This window comes from Perca flavescens, chromosome 2 (assembly GCF_004354835.1).
Source record: "Perca flavescens isolate YP-PL-M2 chromosome 2, PFLA_1.0, whole genome shotgun sequence".
Classification (NCBI taxonomy): domain Eukaryota; kingdom Metazoa; phylum Chordata; class Actinopteri; order Perciformes; family Percidae; genus Perca; species Perca flavescens.
In genome coordinates this window covers 7,567,589-7,583,525 of record NC_041332.1, presented here as the reverse complement: position 1 = coordinate 7,583,525, position 15,937 = coordinate 7,567,589, and the positions used below count along the sequence as shown (strand labels likewise).

Here is a 15,937-nt window from a genome sequence, read left to right as displayed (position 1 = left end):
GCCAGTCAGAAGCAGAGATGAGGGTGTGCCCTGACAGTACCTAGGTAAGGACTACTAGCCAGTCAGAAGCAGAGTAAGAGGGTGTGCCCTGACAGTACCTAGGTAAGGACTACTAGCCAGTCAGAAGCAGAGTATGAGGGCGTGCCCTGACAGTACCTAGGTAAGGACTACTAGCCAGTCAGAAGCAGAGTATGAGGGCGTGCCCTGACAGTACCTAGGTAAGGACTACTAGCCAGTCAGAAGCAGAGTATGAGGGTGTGCCCTGACAGTACCTAGGTAAGGACTACTAGCCAGTCAGAAGCAGAGTATGAGGGTGTGCCCTGACAGTACCTAGGTAAGGACTACTAGCCAGTCAGAAGCAGAGTATGAGGGTGTGCCCTGACAGTACCTAGGTAAGGACTACTAGCCAGTCAGAAGCAGAGTATGAGGGTGTGCCCTGACAGTACCTAGGTAAGGACTACTAGCCAGTCAGAAGCAGAGTATGAGGGTGTGCCCTGACAGTACCTAGGTAAGGACTAGGGTTGTGCTGATGGACGATATCGTCCATCGTGATGGCTGGCCGACATCACGATGGAGAGCCACCATAGTAATTTCTCTCTCCCCCTAGTAACATGAACAGATGCGCTAATATTGCGCATCTGTTCATGTGCGCTGCAAGAGTTATGTTTTTGTTTATTGAAAAATTGTTATTCAGTGCAAACATAACCGTGTCCCTTTGGGGTGGACTTTGGGCTTTTTCACTTTGTAAACCTATAACGTGCACAAAAAAAGATATATAACACAATAAAGGAAAGGGAAAACGCCAAAAAGCATAATATGAGCACTTTAAAACAAAATTGTACCTTCTAAAGAAGGCTACATACAAAACAATGCACATTCAGAAATAAAAGTCACAGCATAAGAGTACCAACGAAAAAGAAACAAGCCGGACAATGAGGTTGCACTGGCTGTGGCCTATCAGATTATTTCTGGAAAACTGGTGAATTTTCATGCACTTCAAGAGTCCTCAGAGGTGAAGAGGAAGGCATGGAGTTCCTCCTCATTAGGAACGTTGTCCTCATCGCTGACTTTGACCTTCTGCCCCAGAGGGATGCACCTGGGCATGAGCCTTCTTCCAGTCTGAGAGATAAAAAGATGAGGTTTTAGCATCCTCCGGGGTTCATTTCTCTCACTGCTTTGACTACACGTTTGAGTCAAAAACAATCTGATCAGAGAGCAGACATTCGGCGAGTGAGCTAGGGCTGCAAAATATGAGCAAAATGTGCGATATGCGTTAACGTTGTTGAATATCGCAATAACGATATTAGTAAGTAAAGTTTATTTCTAGAGCACATTTAAACGCAGCTTAAGCTGACCAAAGTGCTTTACAAAGAAGCACCAAGGTGCTGATAAAATCATCCAAATGTTAAAATTAAAATAAAAAGAATTATGACTTGCGATAAATGAACAGATATTAAAAGTATAGTCAGTTCTGCATTTATGTTGCTTTCTGCTAAAATACATAAAAATTCATTGTTGAATTTAAAATAAACAAAAAGGAAACCATTTCCAACATTCGTTTAGTAAACAAACTGAAGATTGAATTGAATATAAAAAGGCACAACTAATAGAAAGTGACAGTTGCATTATTATTATTTTTTTTAAAGATTATTTTTTGGGGCATTTTAGGCCTTTTAATTCCACAGGACAGATGAAGACATGAAAGGGGAGAGAGAAGGGGAATGACATGCAGCACCTCTAAATATGTGCGCCGGCTCTACCAACTGAGCCAACCCGCCACGACAGTTACATTTTCTTTCAACTCACACAAAAAACGTGCGTAGTGTCTTTTGCGATATGTCGCAGTCTCTTGCGATTAAAAGAATCAACGTATTGTGCAGCGTGAGCCACCTGCCGAATTTAAGGCTTTACTCTGGAAACGTACGTCCGTTGATCCAGACCACACACACTATTCAAATGAATGTGTTACTGATCTCTTAATAATATAATTTATTGTGTTGTGCGATTAGAAAACTTGATACAAAATTCACATAATGGTGTTGTTCATTTTGAAGTGAAAGACTCACTAGTTTCTTGCTTTCGCCCTGGGATTTTCGAAAGCACTTCTTCATCATCTCTATCTTTCTCTCCATCTCCAGCCTCAGCTGCTCTTCACGTTGCCTGGAACATGATGTAGCAAGAAGGAAGAGATAGAGCAAGAAGGAAGAGAAGTGGGTTTTCATGTAACAAACAATGCTCTTTGGGGAAACATCTCTATCCAGAGCTCCTTTCATTAGTTTGCAAGATACACAGTCTTTCTATAATTGCATTGATGCTAGAAAAGCCAGTCTGGAATTTGTTGTTTTTGTTTTACTGTAAAGCACTTTGTGACTCCTTTTGTCTGTGAAAGGTGCTATATATATATAAATAAATTTACTTACTTACTATTTACTATTCTGCTCACAATGTCCAAATTCGATTCAAACATTACACACACTATTATAATTATTACACTCATACTGTACATGATATACACAATATATAGAGTAGTCCCCTCACCCCTGAAGCGCTTTGAGTGTCTATGATAAAGCGCTATATTATTATTATAATATTCAATAAATTCTTCAAATAATTATGAGAACATTCAATGATAAAGTATACTATTTGCAGTTGCATGCTGTTGTTAAACCATTTAAAATAATACTTTGAGTAGTCTCGCTTTGCCAGACCTTCCTCCATGGCGCTGCGGAGGAGGGTCTGGCTAGTCCACACAGCATTCCGGGATGGGAGGAAAACGTGCTCTGGGTTATTGGCATTTCTTTAAACCAATCGCAATCGTCATGGGCGGAGCTGCTGCAAAAAGGAACTTGTTTTGGTGGAACATGTGTACATTCAAAAGTAGTTTTAGTCGTGCAAGAGAAAACTCAGATTGGACAGATAGTCTAGCTAGCTGTCTGGATTTACCCTGCAGAGATCTGAGGAGCAGTTAAACGTTGTCCTCATGAATCCACCGGAGTTTTAAATTCCAACACAAAGAAAGCGGAAAGTAACGGACATCTGCGAAAAGACGGAATTAAACTAACTAACGGAATATAGACCTTAGTGGTCCCCTAATACTGTATCTGAAGTCTCTTTTATATAGACCTTAGTGGTCCCCTAATACTGTATCTGAAGTCTCTTTTATATAGACCTTAGTGGTCCCCTAATACTGTATCTGAAGTCTGTTTTATATAGACCTTAGTGGTCCCCTAATACTGTATCTGAAGTCTCTTTTATATAGACCTTAGTGGTCCCCTAATACTGTATCTGAAGTCTCTTTTATATAGACCTTAGTGGTCCCCTAATACTGTATCTGAAGTCTCTTTTATATAGACCTTAGTGGTCCCCTAATATTGTATCTGAAGTCTCTTTTATATAGACCTTAGTGGTCCTCTAATACTGTATCTGAAGTCTCTTTTATATAGACCAGTGGTTCTCAACCTTTTTTGTGCCAGCGCCCCCCTATCCATTATCCAGGTCCCTAACGCCCCCCATCAAATATTATGTAGGCTAATTTCCCTGAATATTAATGATTACGCCCTAATATAGCCTGCCTATTATTATTGTTACTATTGTTATCAAAAATAATCAAAAAATAAATTCATTGAATGACAAACAACACATGTATTAGTTTCCCATGTATCAAAAAAGCCATGTGAATAGAATGTATATATATTTACAAGTTTTTAAAAAGAATGCAACCATTTGACATTCAAATTAAATAACAGCAGCCAATCAGAACAACTAGATATGTAACAAACTATAATTAGGTATTATTTATAAGATGACTATAATTTGAATGTCCTTTTTTGTTTGTGAAGTGACCTTGGGTGTCATGAAATGGCTTTAAATAAAATGTATTATTATACATATTATTATTATTATTATTATTATTATTATTATTACAAACACCAACAGTAGCCAATCAGAAACAGCTAGCAATTTAACATTCAAATCTATTTTTCATTCAAATCTAAAATCGAATTGTTCCAACGGAAAACAAGCTGGCCCTTATCAAGGGGTAAAAGCAGAAGGTTCACACACACACACACACACACACACACACACACACACACACACACACACACACACACACACACACACACACACACACAGAAAAGTATTTTGGTGATGACAAACGACACTTACTGCCGAATGGAAATAAGTTTACAACCTTTGAAAGTTGGTGAGAGATGTTTTTTAATGCTTAGAAGAGTCTAGGTTAGAAGAGTCTAGGTTTCCTATCGCCTGTCTTGCGAGTAAATAGCAGAAAAAAAACGTTTGGAGAAACGCAACCCCACATCGCGCTGTTTTGTGGAGGTGTGAGAATCCCGTACTACAGTAAACAGTTACATCACTTCCTCAGCTTCCATAAGAAAGTTTGAAAACCCCAAACACAAGCCCTGAACTGGCCGGGAGTTTATGGAACAGCTAAATGAAAGCACAGTCGATATCTCTCGCACGTCTCTTTTCTTTCTCTCTTTCTCCGTGAAATGAAGCTGCATTCAGGTACAGTAGGAAACGTTGTGTTCTATAAACCATCTGACGAAAAACTGTTACTGTGAAATATAAAGTCTACTTGTGCTACATTGGGGGGTTAAAGAATACAACAGGACGTCGCGGCGATTGCTTTTTTTTTTCTTATCTGAACGCAGCTTCACGTAGTAGCTACAGAGCTCATTTAAGATGATGCTCTGATGTCCCGTTTCCATGAAGGCAGCACGGAGCAGCGCCAAACAAAGCTGACAGAAGCACAGAAGAGTTATGATACCCGTCTCGTCCAGTCACAATGCTGTAAACTGGCAGCTGTTAACGTTGCAGACCACTGTTTTTTATTAGTTTAAGTGTAAACATGTGTTGCTATTGTGAATCTTTGGTTTAAACTAGCTTTCAAACAAACGCCCCCCAAGGGCACCTCAATGCCCCCCTTTCCAAAATATTGCTTCCAACGCCCCCCATCATCTTCTGAATGCCCCCTGGGGGGCGGTACCGCCCCCGTTGAGAAACACTGATATAGACCTTAGTGGTCCCCTAATACTGTATCTGAAGTCTCTTTCCCGAAATTCAGCCTTGGTGCAGAATTACAGCCACTAGAGCCAGTCCCACAATGAGCTTTCCTTAGGATGTGCCATTTCTGTTTCTGTAGCTAATGAGGAGACCATAGGCAGGCTGGGGGAATGCATATTAATGTTAAAAAACCTCAAAGTGAAATTTTCATGGGACCTTTAGTGTTACACATACATGTGGCGCAGTGAATCCTTAGGATGAACTTTATCTGTGGATGGCCTTAGTGACTAGCTTACCTATAGGCCAGTAAGTCTATCACCGATGGGGGTTTATATTTGCTAATAACACGTTGGATTCATGTTAGGACTTTTATTTAAAAATTAACAATAATTTGAAGGCCCCCCTGCACTGACTCTGAGGACCCCCTGTTGAAGATCTCTGCTCTAAGCTACAATACAGTAATGAACAATATACCTATCTAAACCTGAATGACTTCAAGAGTACAGGCCTGCTGTCTGTCCGCTCAGTGAGACTAACCTAGCCTTCCTCTCGTTGTCTTTGATCATCCTCAGTGTCTCCAGCTCCTCCTCTGGGATGTTCTCGATGAGCTCCAGCACCACGGTCATACGGTACTCCACGCTGGACAGCTTCTCCAAGGTGCTGAGGTTGGTCAGGCGGCTGTCCACGCAGCGGCGGTGCACTTCTGTCACCTTGGCACCCAGAGCATCCAACAAAATGTCCTGTAGGCACGGAGAGGAGGTGGGACAGATAAAAAGGGGAGGAGGATACGGAATACAATGAATATGTAATGTAATCATAATATTAACTTTTATTTATAAAGCACCTTTAAAAACAGAGATTACAAAATGCTTTGACAGACAAAGCAAGGCAGAAGAGGTAAATAAAACTACAGGCAGCTAAACAGTGGGGCCAAACATTAGCAAGACAAAATTGGATACAAAAACCAGGAAGATGAATACCTCCTCCTCGTCAGCCATTCTGACTGCTACTCAGATTGGTTTCTCGTGCGAATTAGAAAGTTTCTTGTGTGCATCAGAAAATAAATAAATCCCACGTCCTTTTAGGGGCTCTGTAGTAACCAAACGTACAGCACATCTCGCTTCCTTACCTGGTCCTGTGTTTTCAGGGAGTCATGGAGCTCAACCTTCTTTTTGAGCAAAGTAGCTCTCTCCGTTTCGTTTCTGATTCTCTCCTCCATGTCATTCACCTGCAACGTTAACTTCTCGTCATCCTTTATCCTATATAAACAGAGAGGAGTTGGCATCGGGTGAGGTTGTGTTTTTCACAAGTGTGGCCTTTTTTGGATGATATGATGCTTACATTTTCTTCCAGGTTGCATCGATGGTCTGCTTGAGCTCCTGCAGTGTCTCATCCACCCGGGTAGAGTGCGGAATAAGACACAGGTTCTGTTCCGTCAACTCAGCCATCAGATCCAGGAGCTGCTGGGGATCGGAGAAGTACAGCTCCAGCTTCTCCTGCAGGACAGACACTGTGAGGGCTGCAAATAAACACTCAAGATAAAAAAAATATATATATATATATATATATATATATATATATACACTAACGGTCCACTCCATTACAGACAGAATACCAACTGAGATCAGTTGCATTGTTTTTATAATCAGGGCAGCAGTTTTCAGATTACATTATGTGATTACATAATTGCAAAAGGGTTCTCGACTGTTGTAGACAGAAGTGGCTGAAGAAACGCTTGAAATCCATGCTTTTTGGTCTAAATGTCATACCGCAATTAAAAGTGGTACAGCTCCCATATACTTTGAAACTCAGGGGTGTGCCTGATATCATTGGAAAGGTGATTGATGTGACAGTGTTTGTGTATTTGAGAAGTGTTGTATTTTGTAGTTTTTTGGCTTTTTTCTTTGCACTTTTCAAATGGAAATAAAAAAATACACAGACATATCTGTAGAAAAAAAATCATATAAAATCCATTTTTGAGTCTTTTGGCTTCTGGATTTTTTATGGATTCCTAATGCCCTCTGTTGTCTGTCACCTGTCAGATGTGTTTACAGCAGTGCATTCTGATCATTTTACAGATGTATGATTTGGACGGAAATAAAAAAACTCCATTCTAGCCTATGTAACTCTGTGTCAGTAAGGCCTAGAATCACCCTGACACTTGTAACAAAAACTTGAGAGTGTTTCCTTTCCAATGATATCAGGCACACCCCAGAGTGTCAAAGTATATGGGAGCCGTACCACTTTTAATTTGGGTATGACATTTAGACCAAAAAGCATTGAAATTTCATGTGTTTCTTCAGCCACTTCTTTCTACAACAGTTGAGGACCCTTTTGCAATTGTGTAAGCACATAATGTAATCTGAAAACTGCTGCCCTGATTAAAAAAACAATGCAACTGATCTCTGCTGGTATTCTGTCTATAATGGAGTGGAATGGACATTTCTAAGTGTCCCCAAACTTTTGACCGGTAGTGTGTGTATGTATATATATATATATATATATATATATATATATATATATATATATATATATATCTATTGCTGCGTGTAAACTGACCTCACATTTTGAGCTGTGGCAATCCGGTTGAGAATTTTGTGACCCCGCAATGCCAAAGAAAGAGAGATTAATGATATGTGTCTGACATTTGGTAGATTCCTTATAGCTTTATGAAACGGCAGCAACAAAAAGCATAATGATAAAACAAATCAACAGGGAGAAATTAATGCTTTTGTAATAATATATAATACTTTCCCCATTGAGCTTTTTGAATTCTCCTTTATAACACAAGACAAAATAAGAGTTTACTTTCAAAAAGTGATGTGCAAATTAGGGGTGCACCGATCCGATATTTGGATCGGGTATCGGCCCCGATATTGACAAAATAGCTGAATCGGAAAAATTAACAGATCCACGGGCCGATCCAGTTTTCTTTACCTGTTTCACCCCGTGGCAGCACTGGGAACCCCGTTAACCGCGTACCCTTTTCACTCATGGTTGTAACTTCATAACAACAATTAATAACCCACAACTAACTCTCTGTAAAAGGATAAAACACCATAGCATATAAAAATTTGAGACTTAAACAGTTTCTAACACTAATAATTTTACATTTACAAATGTAGCTACACCACCGAATGGCATGCTGGGTAACATTACAGCTGCTAGCCTAGCTAGCCAGGTAGCATAACAGTCTGTTAAGCTGGGAAAGGCTCCGGTCGCTACTGCACATTCAAGAACCGAGAAGAAAGTTAGCTAGAGGATGAAGAAAGACCGGAGATACACCAGAACAACGTGTGCTCAAGAGAGAAGCAGTCTGTTCTTCCCAAGTTTTTTTTTTCTAACAAATCAGACATAATTTAGCCACTGTTGTTGCAGGTCGCTCTAACGTTACTCGGCCGTGCTAACGTTAGACCTGTCACTTGTCACAATGAACGCAATCCACCTCCGTTCACTGGATTTAAGATGTCTCGCCTCGCTAAAATACGTCCGCCAACCTACTAACGTTATTCAAACAGCGAAGGAGGCTGACAGCGGAGCTCTGTTCACTCGCCCAGTACAACCACACTACAACAACCTAACTTACCTGTGGCCAAGGTAGTGTATATACAACTAGCTTACAACTATTTTGTTTTGAAAGGGACACAATGTTAAAGTTGTTTGTATGTGTATTCATTCAATTTGAGTTTATTTTACTACTTTGCAGTTTGCACAATACAAATAGTTTAGCTTCTCATGATGACATTAACATGTTTTTGAGATATTCTATGTACTCCTGACAGTAGAATAAGCCATTATAAACCTATATAAAGGTGGCCCATTATTATTTATTTAAATTTATTTTAAGTAGTTTGATTACATTATATTTTCGATTTGAATGCACAGTTGTTTTTTAAATAACAAATAAATAAAATTTCAATACATTACAGCTATGTTATTTTGTCTTAGTTAGTTAAGTAATGTTTAGTTAGGAAGGTCTGGTGCCTTTACTCTCTTCCATATGGTGGAAGGAAGGTATGAGGTGGAAGGTATACAGTTTATTATTGATTCAGCAACGGTATCGGATCGGTATCGGGTATTGACAGATACACAAAGCCCTGGCATCGGTATCGGGACTGAAAAAGTCGGATTGGTGCATCCCTAGTGCAAATAATAGTTTTTTTACGATTACATTGTTTTTGTTGTTAGGAGCCAAAATCAAAATTGAGATCAAAATTTGATTAATTGCACAGCCCCATATATAAATATATATATATACACACATACATATATATATATATATATATATATATATATATATATATATATATATATATATACAGTATATATATATATATATATATATATATATATATATATATATATATATATATATTCCACAAAAAAAAATCTAAGTAAGACCTACATGGAGCTTTAGTCTAGTCTTTAGAGGGTAAATTTAGTTTTAAAAGTATGTTTTTCTTTATGCTGTGATGATTTTGCCTTGTACCGATAACTAAATGAAAGTCATAGTCTAGATCATTGACCTTATTATTTACCACCCCATCCGAATTTACGAGACAAATAATGGATGTGCGTCATCGTCATGGATGTGTGAGTGTGTTGGTGTTTCCTTACAGAGTGTCGTCGTGGGCAGAGGACAGCGTGGGCTCCCTGCTGGATGACGCAACTGGACCCGGACTGGACCCTGAACCTGTGTGCATGTTATAGTTCACATCACCATAGGCATAATTTATGCCCCCCCCCTTTTTGTCATTATTTCCCCATGCATTTACTTTGAAAGTGGACATTAAAACTGAAGGTGCGTAGTGGCCAATTAACATTACATTGCAGCCGTCTTACTTAAAGGGGAACTATGCAGTTCTTTTAGCTTAATTTACCTTAACTGAACAGCTTCGGAGTCACTGGAGTGGTTATATGACTTTTTTCAAGTTGAATGGTGGTCATCTCGCTCCCCCCTAGCACCTGTGAGCGGAAAAACCACCCTTGCAACTTTCGGCCGGCGAGCCGCGATGTAACGAATTACTGCACGGTACTGCACACATACGCCTATTCAGGAACCGGCTAACAAGGTAGTGATGGAGTTTTTCACACTATCGTCATGGCTGAGCCGGCTAAAGAAAAGGAGAAAGCTAGGAAAGTATTGTTGGAGGAACAGACAAAGAGGAAACGGCAGACTGACTGAGAGAGGACTCAGACACAAGTATCAGCTGCCAAATATCTATTCTGAAGCTGTAGGGGGGGCTCTATAGAGAAACCTGCGAGCAAAAAGCGAAAGAAAGGCCAAAAGCTGCATAGTGCCCCTTTAACCCTTGTGTTGTCTCCCGTCAACCATGAAAAAAACACGTTTGTTGTTTTAGTTGCTTTTTTCAAAGTTTTTTTATTATGTTTTTGTATTTTGTTTCCATCGTTTTGGTCACTTTTTCAACATTATTAGCACTTTTTCTGACATTTTCTCACGTTTTTGTCACTTTTTCAATGTTTTGGGCGCTTTTTTCAACATTTCCTGCTGGTGTTTTTGACATTTTTTCATTGTTTGTTGCTCTTCCCAACATTTTGTCGTTTGTTTTTTAAATTTTTTCTCACTTATTTTGATGTCCCATATTTTCTGATATAAAAAAACTTTACAACGGGCCAAATTTGCTCGAGGACAACATGAGGGTTAATACTGGGATCATCTCAAACATTGTTGTTCCCATCAGTCACTTAGACCCATAACATAACCGAAGTTAACATTTAAGACATGGGGATTACCAAACGTCACCCTGGTAGTTATAATCTATGACATATTGATTCCCTGGGTTTCAACACTTACCCTGCTGCCATTCCGGAGGCGACAGCTTGAACAAAATGTTCTTGTACCTCTTATATTTATTCAGGATATCCTCAATCTTGGCGAGTTCACTATCAAGAAGAAAGACAGGGTATTTTATCCATGCACTGCAGATTAATACTTGCTCACTTTTTATTTATAGATCTTTTCCTAGCACATACAGTATTGGTAAATCACTTTATGCAGGGTTTTCCCTGTCATTATACAAGCCGTTTTGGGAACCACCTCAGCTGAATGAATGTCACTGAAAGACTTTTCTTAGATCTAATGATTGTAGCTGGACTTCTTTAGCTTTAAGTTTTGTCTTTAAGCTTTTTGAATGTTATTTATTTATGCTCTGATCTAGCTTTTCCAACGTTTTAGACACAGGTATGGTGAGAATGGTCCTAAATGATGATGATGATGATACCTTTTTAAAGTCCCTATGTCTTCAGTTAACTTCACAGTTGTAGAATTTGCCTCTTTTCTTTTCTGGTTCTCTTTTTCAAAACTGACAACAGATACAAAATCACAATTATAATACAATTAAAAAATGTTTTTCAGTTTTAAGTCCTAATGACAAGGAATCCGCTACTGCTTACAGTGTTCTGGCATCCTCAGCTTTCTTCTCAATCCTCCTGAGGCACTGTTCAGAGATTTTGTTCTCTATCCCAAGGCTCTGTTCAAGCTGTTTCATATGTGCCGTCTTTGTGATAATGGTCTTCTTCAGCTTCTTAATGTCTTTCCTGCTCTTCATCAGAGATGCCTGAGGATGGAGCGAAGAAGGTAAGAGGAGTATTGCAGATAAGTAAGGAGACGGAGGGTAAGCCAGAAATAAATTAGCAGTGGGAAAAAAAGAAGACATTTGTAACATATATACATGTGACAACATACCACGTCTTTGTCATCATGGAATTAATTGACAGTGCAGCAATATTAGGCTGATGTTGGCAGATTGTTATAACTAAAAAATAAGTTAGATGAGAGGATTGATGCAACTCTTATATGTGTCCGTTAGAGAGTGTCCTCCCCCCCCCTCCCCCGCTCCCATAGGTTGTTTGTTCAAGCAGGAATTACGACTCATATTTTGTTAATAGTGGCCTTTTCCGTATTTACGGGAATAAAGCAGGAAGTACTCAGGTGACCGGGGTTCGTGTTCGGTTTGAAAATAAAAAACAAACAGAACACACAGGCGGACAGCTAGCCTGGCTCTGCACAAAGGTGATTAAAATTCACCTAGCAGCACTGTCACTACCCGATGTGAGTCGAGTGCAGATGCGAGTTGCTCATCCTCAGATTTATACGACATACGGCATAACGCCGAGGGATCCGGATCCGGCAGACGTTGTAGTTATCTATGATTGTTTGATTGCTAACGTTAGCTCAAAACGCCATTCAAGTGACAGCCTTTGTTGTAGCCAGCAGTGAACAAACTTCGTTATGTAGGTCCATTTTTATTGTATTGACATTACAGAAATCTCTCGTTAGCAGGTTCTTGTGGGCTACTTCAGCCTCTAATCTAGAACTGACATCAGGGATCGTGCCGTGAAAATGTGATGCCTTACGCTAAATAATAAATCACTGCTATGTAATGTACCTATCTCGTTATTCTGTGGCTAATAGCAAAACAGATCTGCGTGAAGTCGCAAAGTGACACGCATGCGCAATTCGACTCACATCGGGTAGTCACAGCACTTCTAAAAGCTCCATAACCAACATGCAGTGGTGGAATGTAACAGAGTATTTTTACGGTGTGTTTTAGGATCTGAATACTTCTTCCACCACTGCTAACATGACCTGACTTGGTAGGTTTGCGGTTGGGTTGGGTTATTTGTCACTGCCAGTTACCACTGCATTAATGTTGTTGTGAAATTCAAATAAAAAAGGGTTGGGGGAAAAAAGGGCCTTCTTAGTCATTTACCTCCAGCTGTGCTCTCTTCCGTTCAATGTCACATTGCCTGTCTCTCTTCATCTCTATAGAAGACAGATACATGTTAACACTAAAGTAGGCAATTCTTGTAAGCCAAAAGTTGTACCTTTGCAACATGCTTTGTGATTCTCCGCTCTGTCTCCACCCACCTTCTTTCATCAGGGACATATTCTTTTCAGGACTGTCTTGCTTTTGTTTAGGGAGAGCCAAGTTATTTTTGGGTTCAGTCTCGTCTTCGACACACATAGCCAATAAAGTACGCAGCTCCTGACCATGGACGAGAACAGCACAGCAGTACAATCTCAAACACACATATATATATATATATATATTACTTACACTGTGTAGCTTTACTAATATGCAGGAGACATAAAACAATGTATGATGTGTACATGCACAATCAAGGGCGTGGGTTTAGTTTCAACATTGGAGGGGACACATAAATCTGTAAAATAACAGAAACAGTTCTGGTAGCTTATTACCCGGAGTTTGCTGAAATAAAATAAAACATGTTATGGGTGTAACTTAGCTACAGTAGAAATACATAACCTTTTCTGTTATTTAAAATATCCCCTGCATCCCCCTCCCTTAAACACACACCAACCTTTTTTCTGCGCTCTGTAGACTGGCTGTTACTGCCTGGCACTTTGACCTGGATCGGTCCTGTCTCCATTTCTCTCAAGTCTACTCAGAATCAATCAAGAAAATGTTTTTTTTTGTACAAAACAAACAAACGGTCAGTGATTGCACTAGTTGTCTATAGCTGTATAGTTTCCTCCCTGCTTTGTTTTCCAAATCGTATCAGTTTATCAGTGGGATTTCTCAAAAACAAGAGAACATGCTGTGGTGATGAAATGTCTGAGATTGCTTGTGGCATCTAGTGCTACTGGCTCTGTACAAGCTGCAGAAACAATTTCATCTTATTTGTTGCCACAAAGAACTAGTTGTACTGTTTCTCTACATTCTCTCTATATAGTGACCCAATTTCCATAAAACAGAGAAATGGACTGCTTTCAAAGGCGTACGTGCAGTTTAGTGTCACAAATTATTTTCCAAACACTGAGTGTCCCAAATGATGAGGTTCTTATTTGAGACAGGTTAAGGTTAGTGTTAAGGGTAGGGCTAGGGTTAGGGTAGCACAGGTGGTTTAGCAGGTTCATAATTAATTAAGGACATTGTATGGGGAATATGGGACACTAAACTGCACGTAGGACATCGTATGGGGAATTTGGGACACTAAACTGCACGTATACCGCCTTCAAAATCTCAACTAGAGATTTTCCGAGTTGACTGGCTAAAACCAAGGCAAAAGGGTCCTCTAGCGGTTCCCACATTAAGGTAGCTTCTCTAACATTATTATTAAAACACATGGCTGCATATTTAAAAACAGCTAAATGTTTAGTCCAACCAAATTAGCACAAACTATTGATAACAAAAACTCTTTTCAGGTTAATAACGTTAACGTTAGCTAGCTAGTTCTACGCTAACGTTTAACTTAGCTAGCTAGCTAGCTAGCTACAGGTTTCTGATGCAAGTAACGTTAGCTAACTTCACGTTAACTGTTGTTTTTTATTTAATTTCAACATTCCTGCAGCGTAATAGCTAGCTAGCGTTATAGGTTAGACTAAATTAAACAGTTTTCATTTGATATTGATAAAGAACTCAACCTACTTACTAACTCTCACAACTTTATCACAACCGGTCCGAAACAAAGTAGCTAGCTAGGACCTGAAAGTGGGCTGTTTGCGTTTAATTTAGCTGCCGCTTGTCGACTGTAGTCATGGTAACTGCCTTAAAAAACAAGGGTACGTTCAATCTCAAAACGGTGTGCACCTTTTGCGGCGGTTTCCTGGTTGAACGACTTGTTTTCATAGACGGTGTTGTCTTGTTTTGTGCTGCATGTACAAAAATGGGTTTTATTCGCTCAAACCTGGAGCAACATGTGAAACGCGTCTCTGCCATTGACATATAAAAGGTCTCTGCCGGTCTCTGCATCGTCTACTCGAATTATACACACAGAGCATGCGCAGTTTTCAAATCATTACGTGCATCGGCCGACAGAAAATCTCATATAAGTAATGCTTTTAACTTAAATCATGTATTATATTCGATGTAAATATTACAGGTGTGAAACGGTGTGCAACCATGGGTGTATTAAGCAACTGCTTTGTGTCTCTAGTTTATTGGCTGTGTCACATGTGATATCCAATCAGCAGAGACGTGTCTGTAAACTCGTGGTAGGCAGAGCGCTTGCGCACACCACAGGGTGTTTAACCACTTTAACGCACCACCGTAATAGGTGTTGCTACGTTTTGTGCCAGGTGCCAAGTAGAGGTATTAATGGATCTACCCGAACCCCGAGACCCAACGGCGTATAGGCCTACGGTCAACTGGGTCAGGGTGGGGTCCATAGACTGTAACGTTATATAAAACTGGTCGGGTCCGTTCTAGGCCTATTACCGCGGTTTCCCAAGACTGTATGGCTGCAGCCTGGAGCCTCCCGTGTCATGCCACCCTGTCTCATGCCCTCCCGGAGGCAATGGACGGTCTCCGGGCTGCAAAATTATGAATCCCACTATGGCCACGCCAAGACCCACCCTACGAAGCAGCTCGATTGGTTGGGGTTAGGCATTTCACCTCGAGTGGTTAAGGTTAGGGTTAGGGGATTGGTCAGGGGATAGGACCTGTACATGTAAGCATGGACGCCTGGCCAATAGTAGTGTGTGAACGCTATTGAAGGGCGGGTCTTGGCGTGGCCATAGTGGAATTCGTAATATCGCCTCCGGGCTGCAGCCATACCCGACTCCGGTTTCCGTGTCTTTTCAGGGCTGTTTTAAGTGGCCACAAGGTGGTACCAAAGTATGGAGGAAATATTTATTCATAATTCAAATTGAAAGTCCAAAGAGAAATTGAAAGTCCAAAGGGAAAACAAAGCGAGATCAAATTAAAAATATTATTATTTTTTAAATTTTCCATTTGGCTTTGGCTTTTGAATTTAATATTTGGCTTTTGAATTTCAATTTAACATTGGATTTTAATTTTCATTTAATATTTGGCTTTTGAATTTCAATTTAACATTGGATTTTAATTTTCATTTAATATTTGGCTTTTGAATTTCAATTTAACATTGGATTTTAATTTTCATTTAATATTTGGCTTTTGAATTTCAA

The 15,937-nt window shown here is 39.8% G+C and overlaps 1 protein-coding gene across 6 annotated transcripts; it reads right to left on the bottom strand.

Annotated features, from left to right (window-relative positions):
• Positions 1-805: 805 nt before the first annotated feature.
• Positions 806-14,761, bottom strand: LOC114572199 (coiled-coil domain-containing protein 38). 6 transcript variants are annotated; one of them, XM_028603698.1, is made up of 14 exons: positions 14,601-14,761; positions 13,372-13,451; positions 12,917-13,034; positions 12,759-12,811; positions 11,440-11,603; positions 11,268-11,348; positions 10,841-10,929; positions 9,643-9,718; positions 7,585-7,597; positions 6,367-6,521; positions 6,155-6,284; positions 5,563-5,765; positions 2,067-2,160; positions 806-1,119 (listed from the first exon to the last, which is right to left on the bottom strand). In XM_028603698.1, the coding sequence occupies exons 2-14, from the start codon at positions 13,438-13,440 to the stop codon at positions 997-999; spliced, it is 1,368 nt and encodes a 455-aa protein (XP_028459499.1). In that variant the 5' UTR covers positions 13,441-13,451; positions 14,601-14,761; the 3' UTR covers positions 806-996. The 6 variants fall into 6 exon arrangements, with proteins under 6 accessions (XP_028459499.1, XP_028459519.1, XP_028459512.1 ...); XM_028603718.1 differs by having other exon boundaries at positions 14,698-14,761; XM_028603711.1 differs by lacking the exon at positions 14,601-14,761 and adding an exon at positions 14,439-14,578.
• Positions 14,762-15,937: the final 1,176 nt, after the last annotated feature.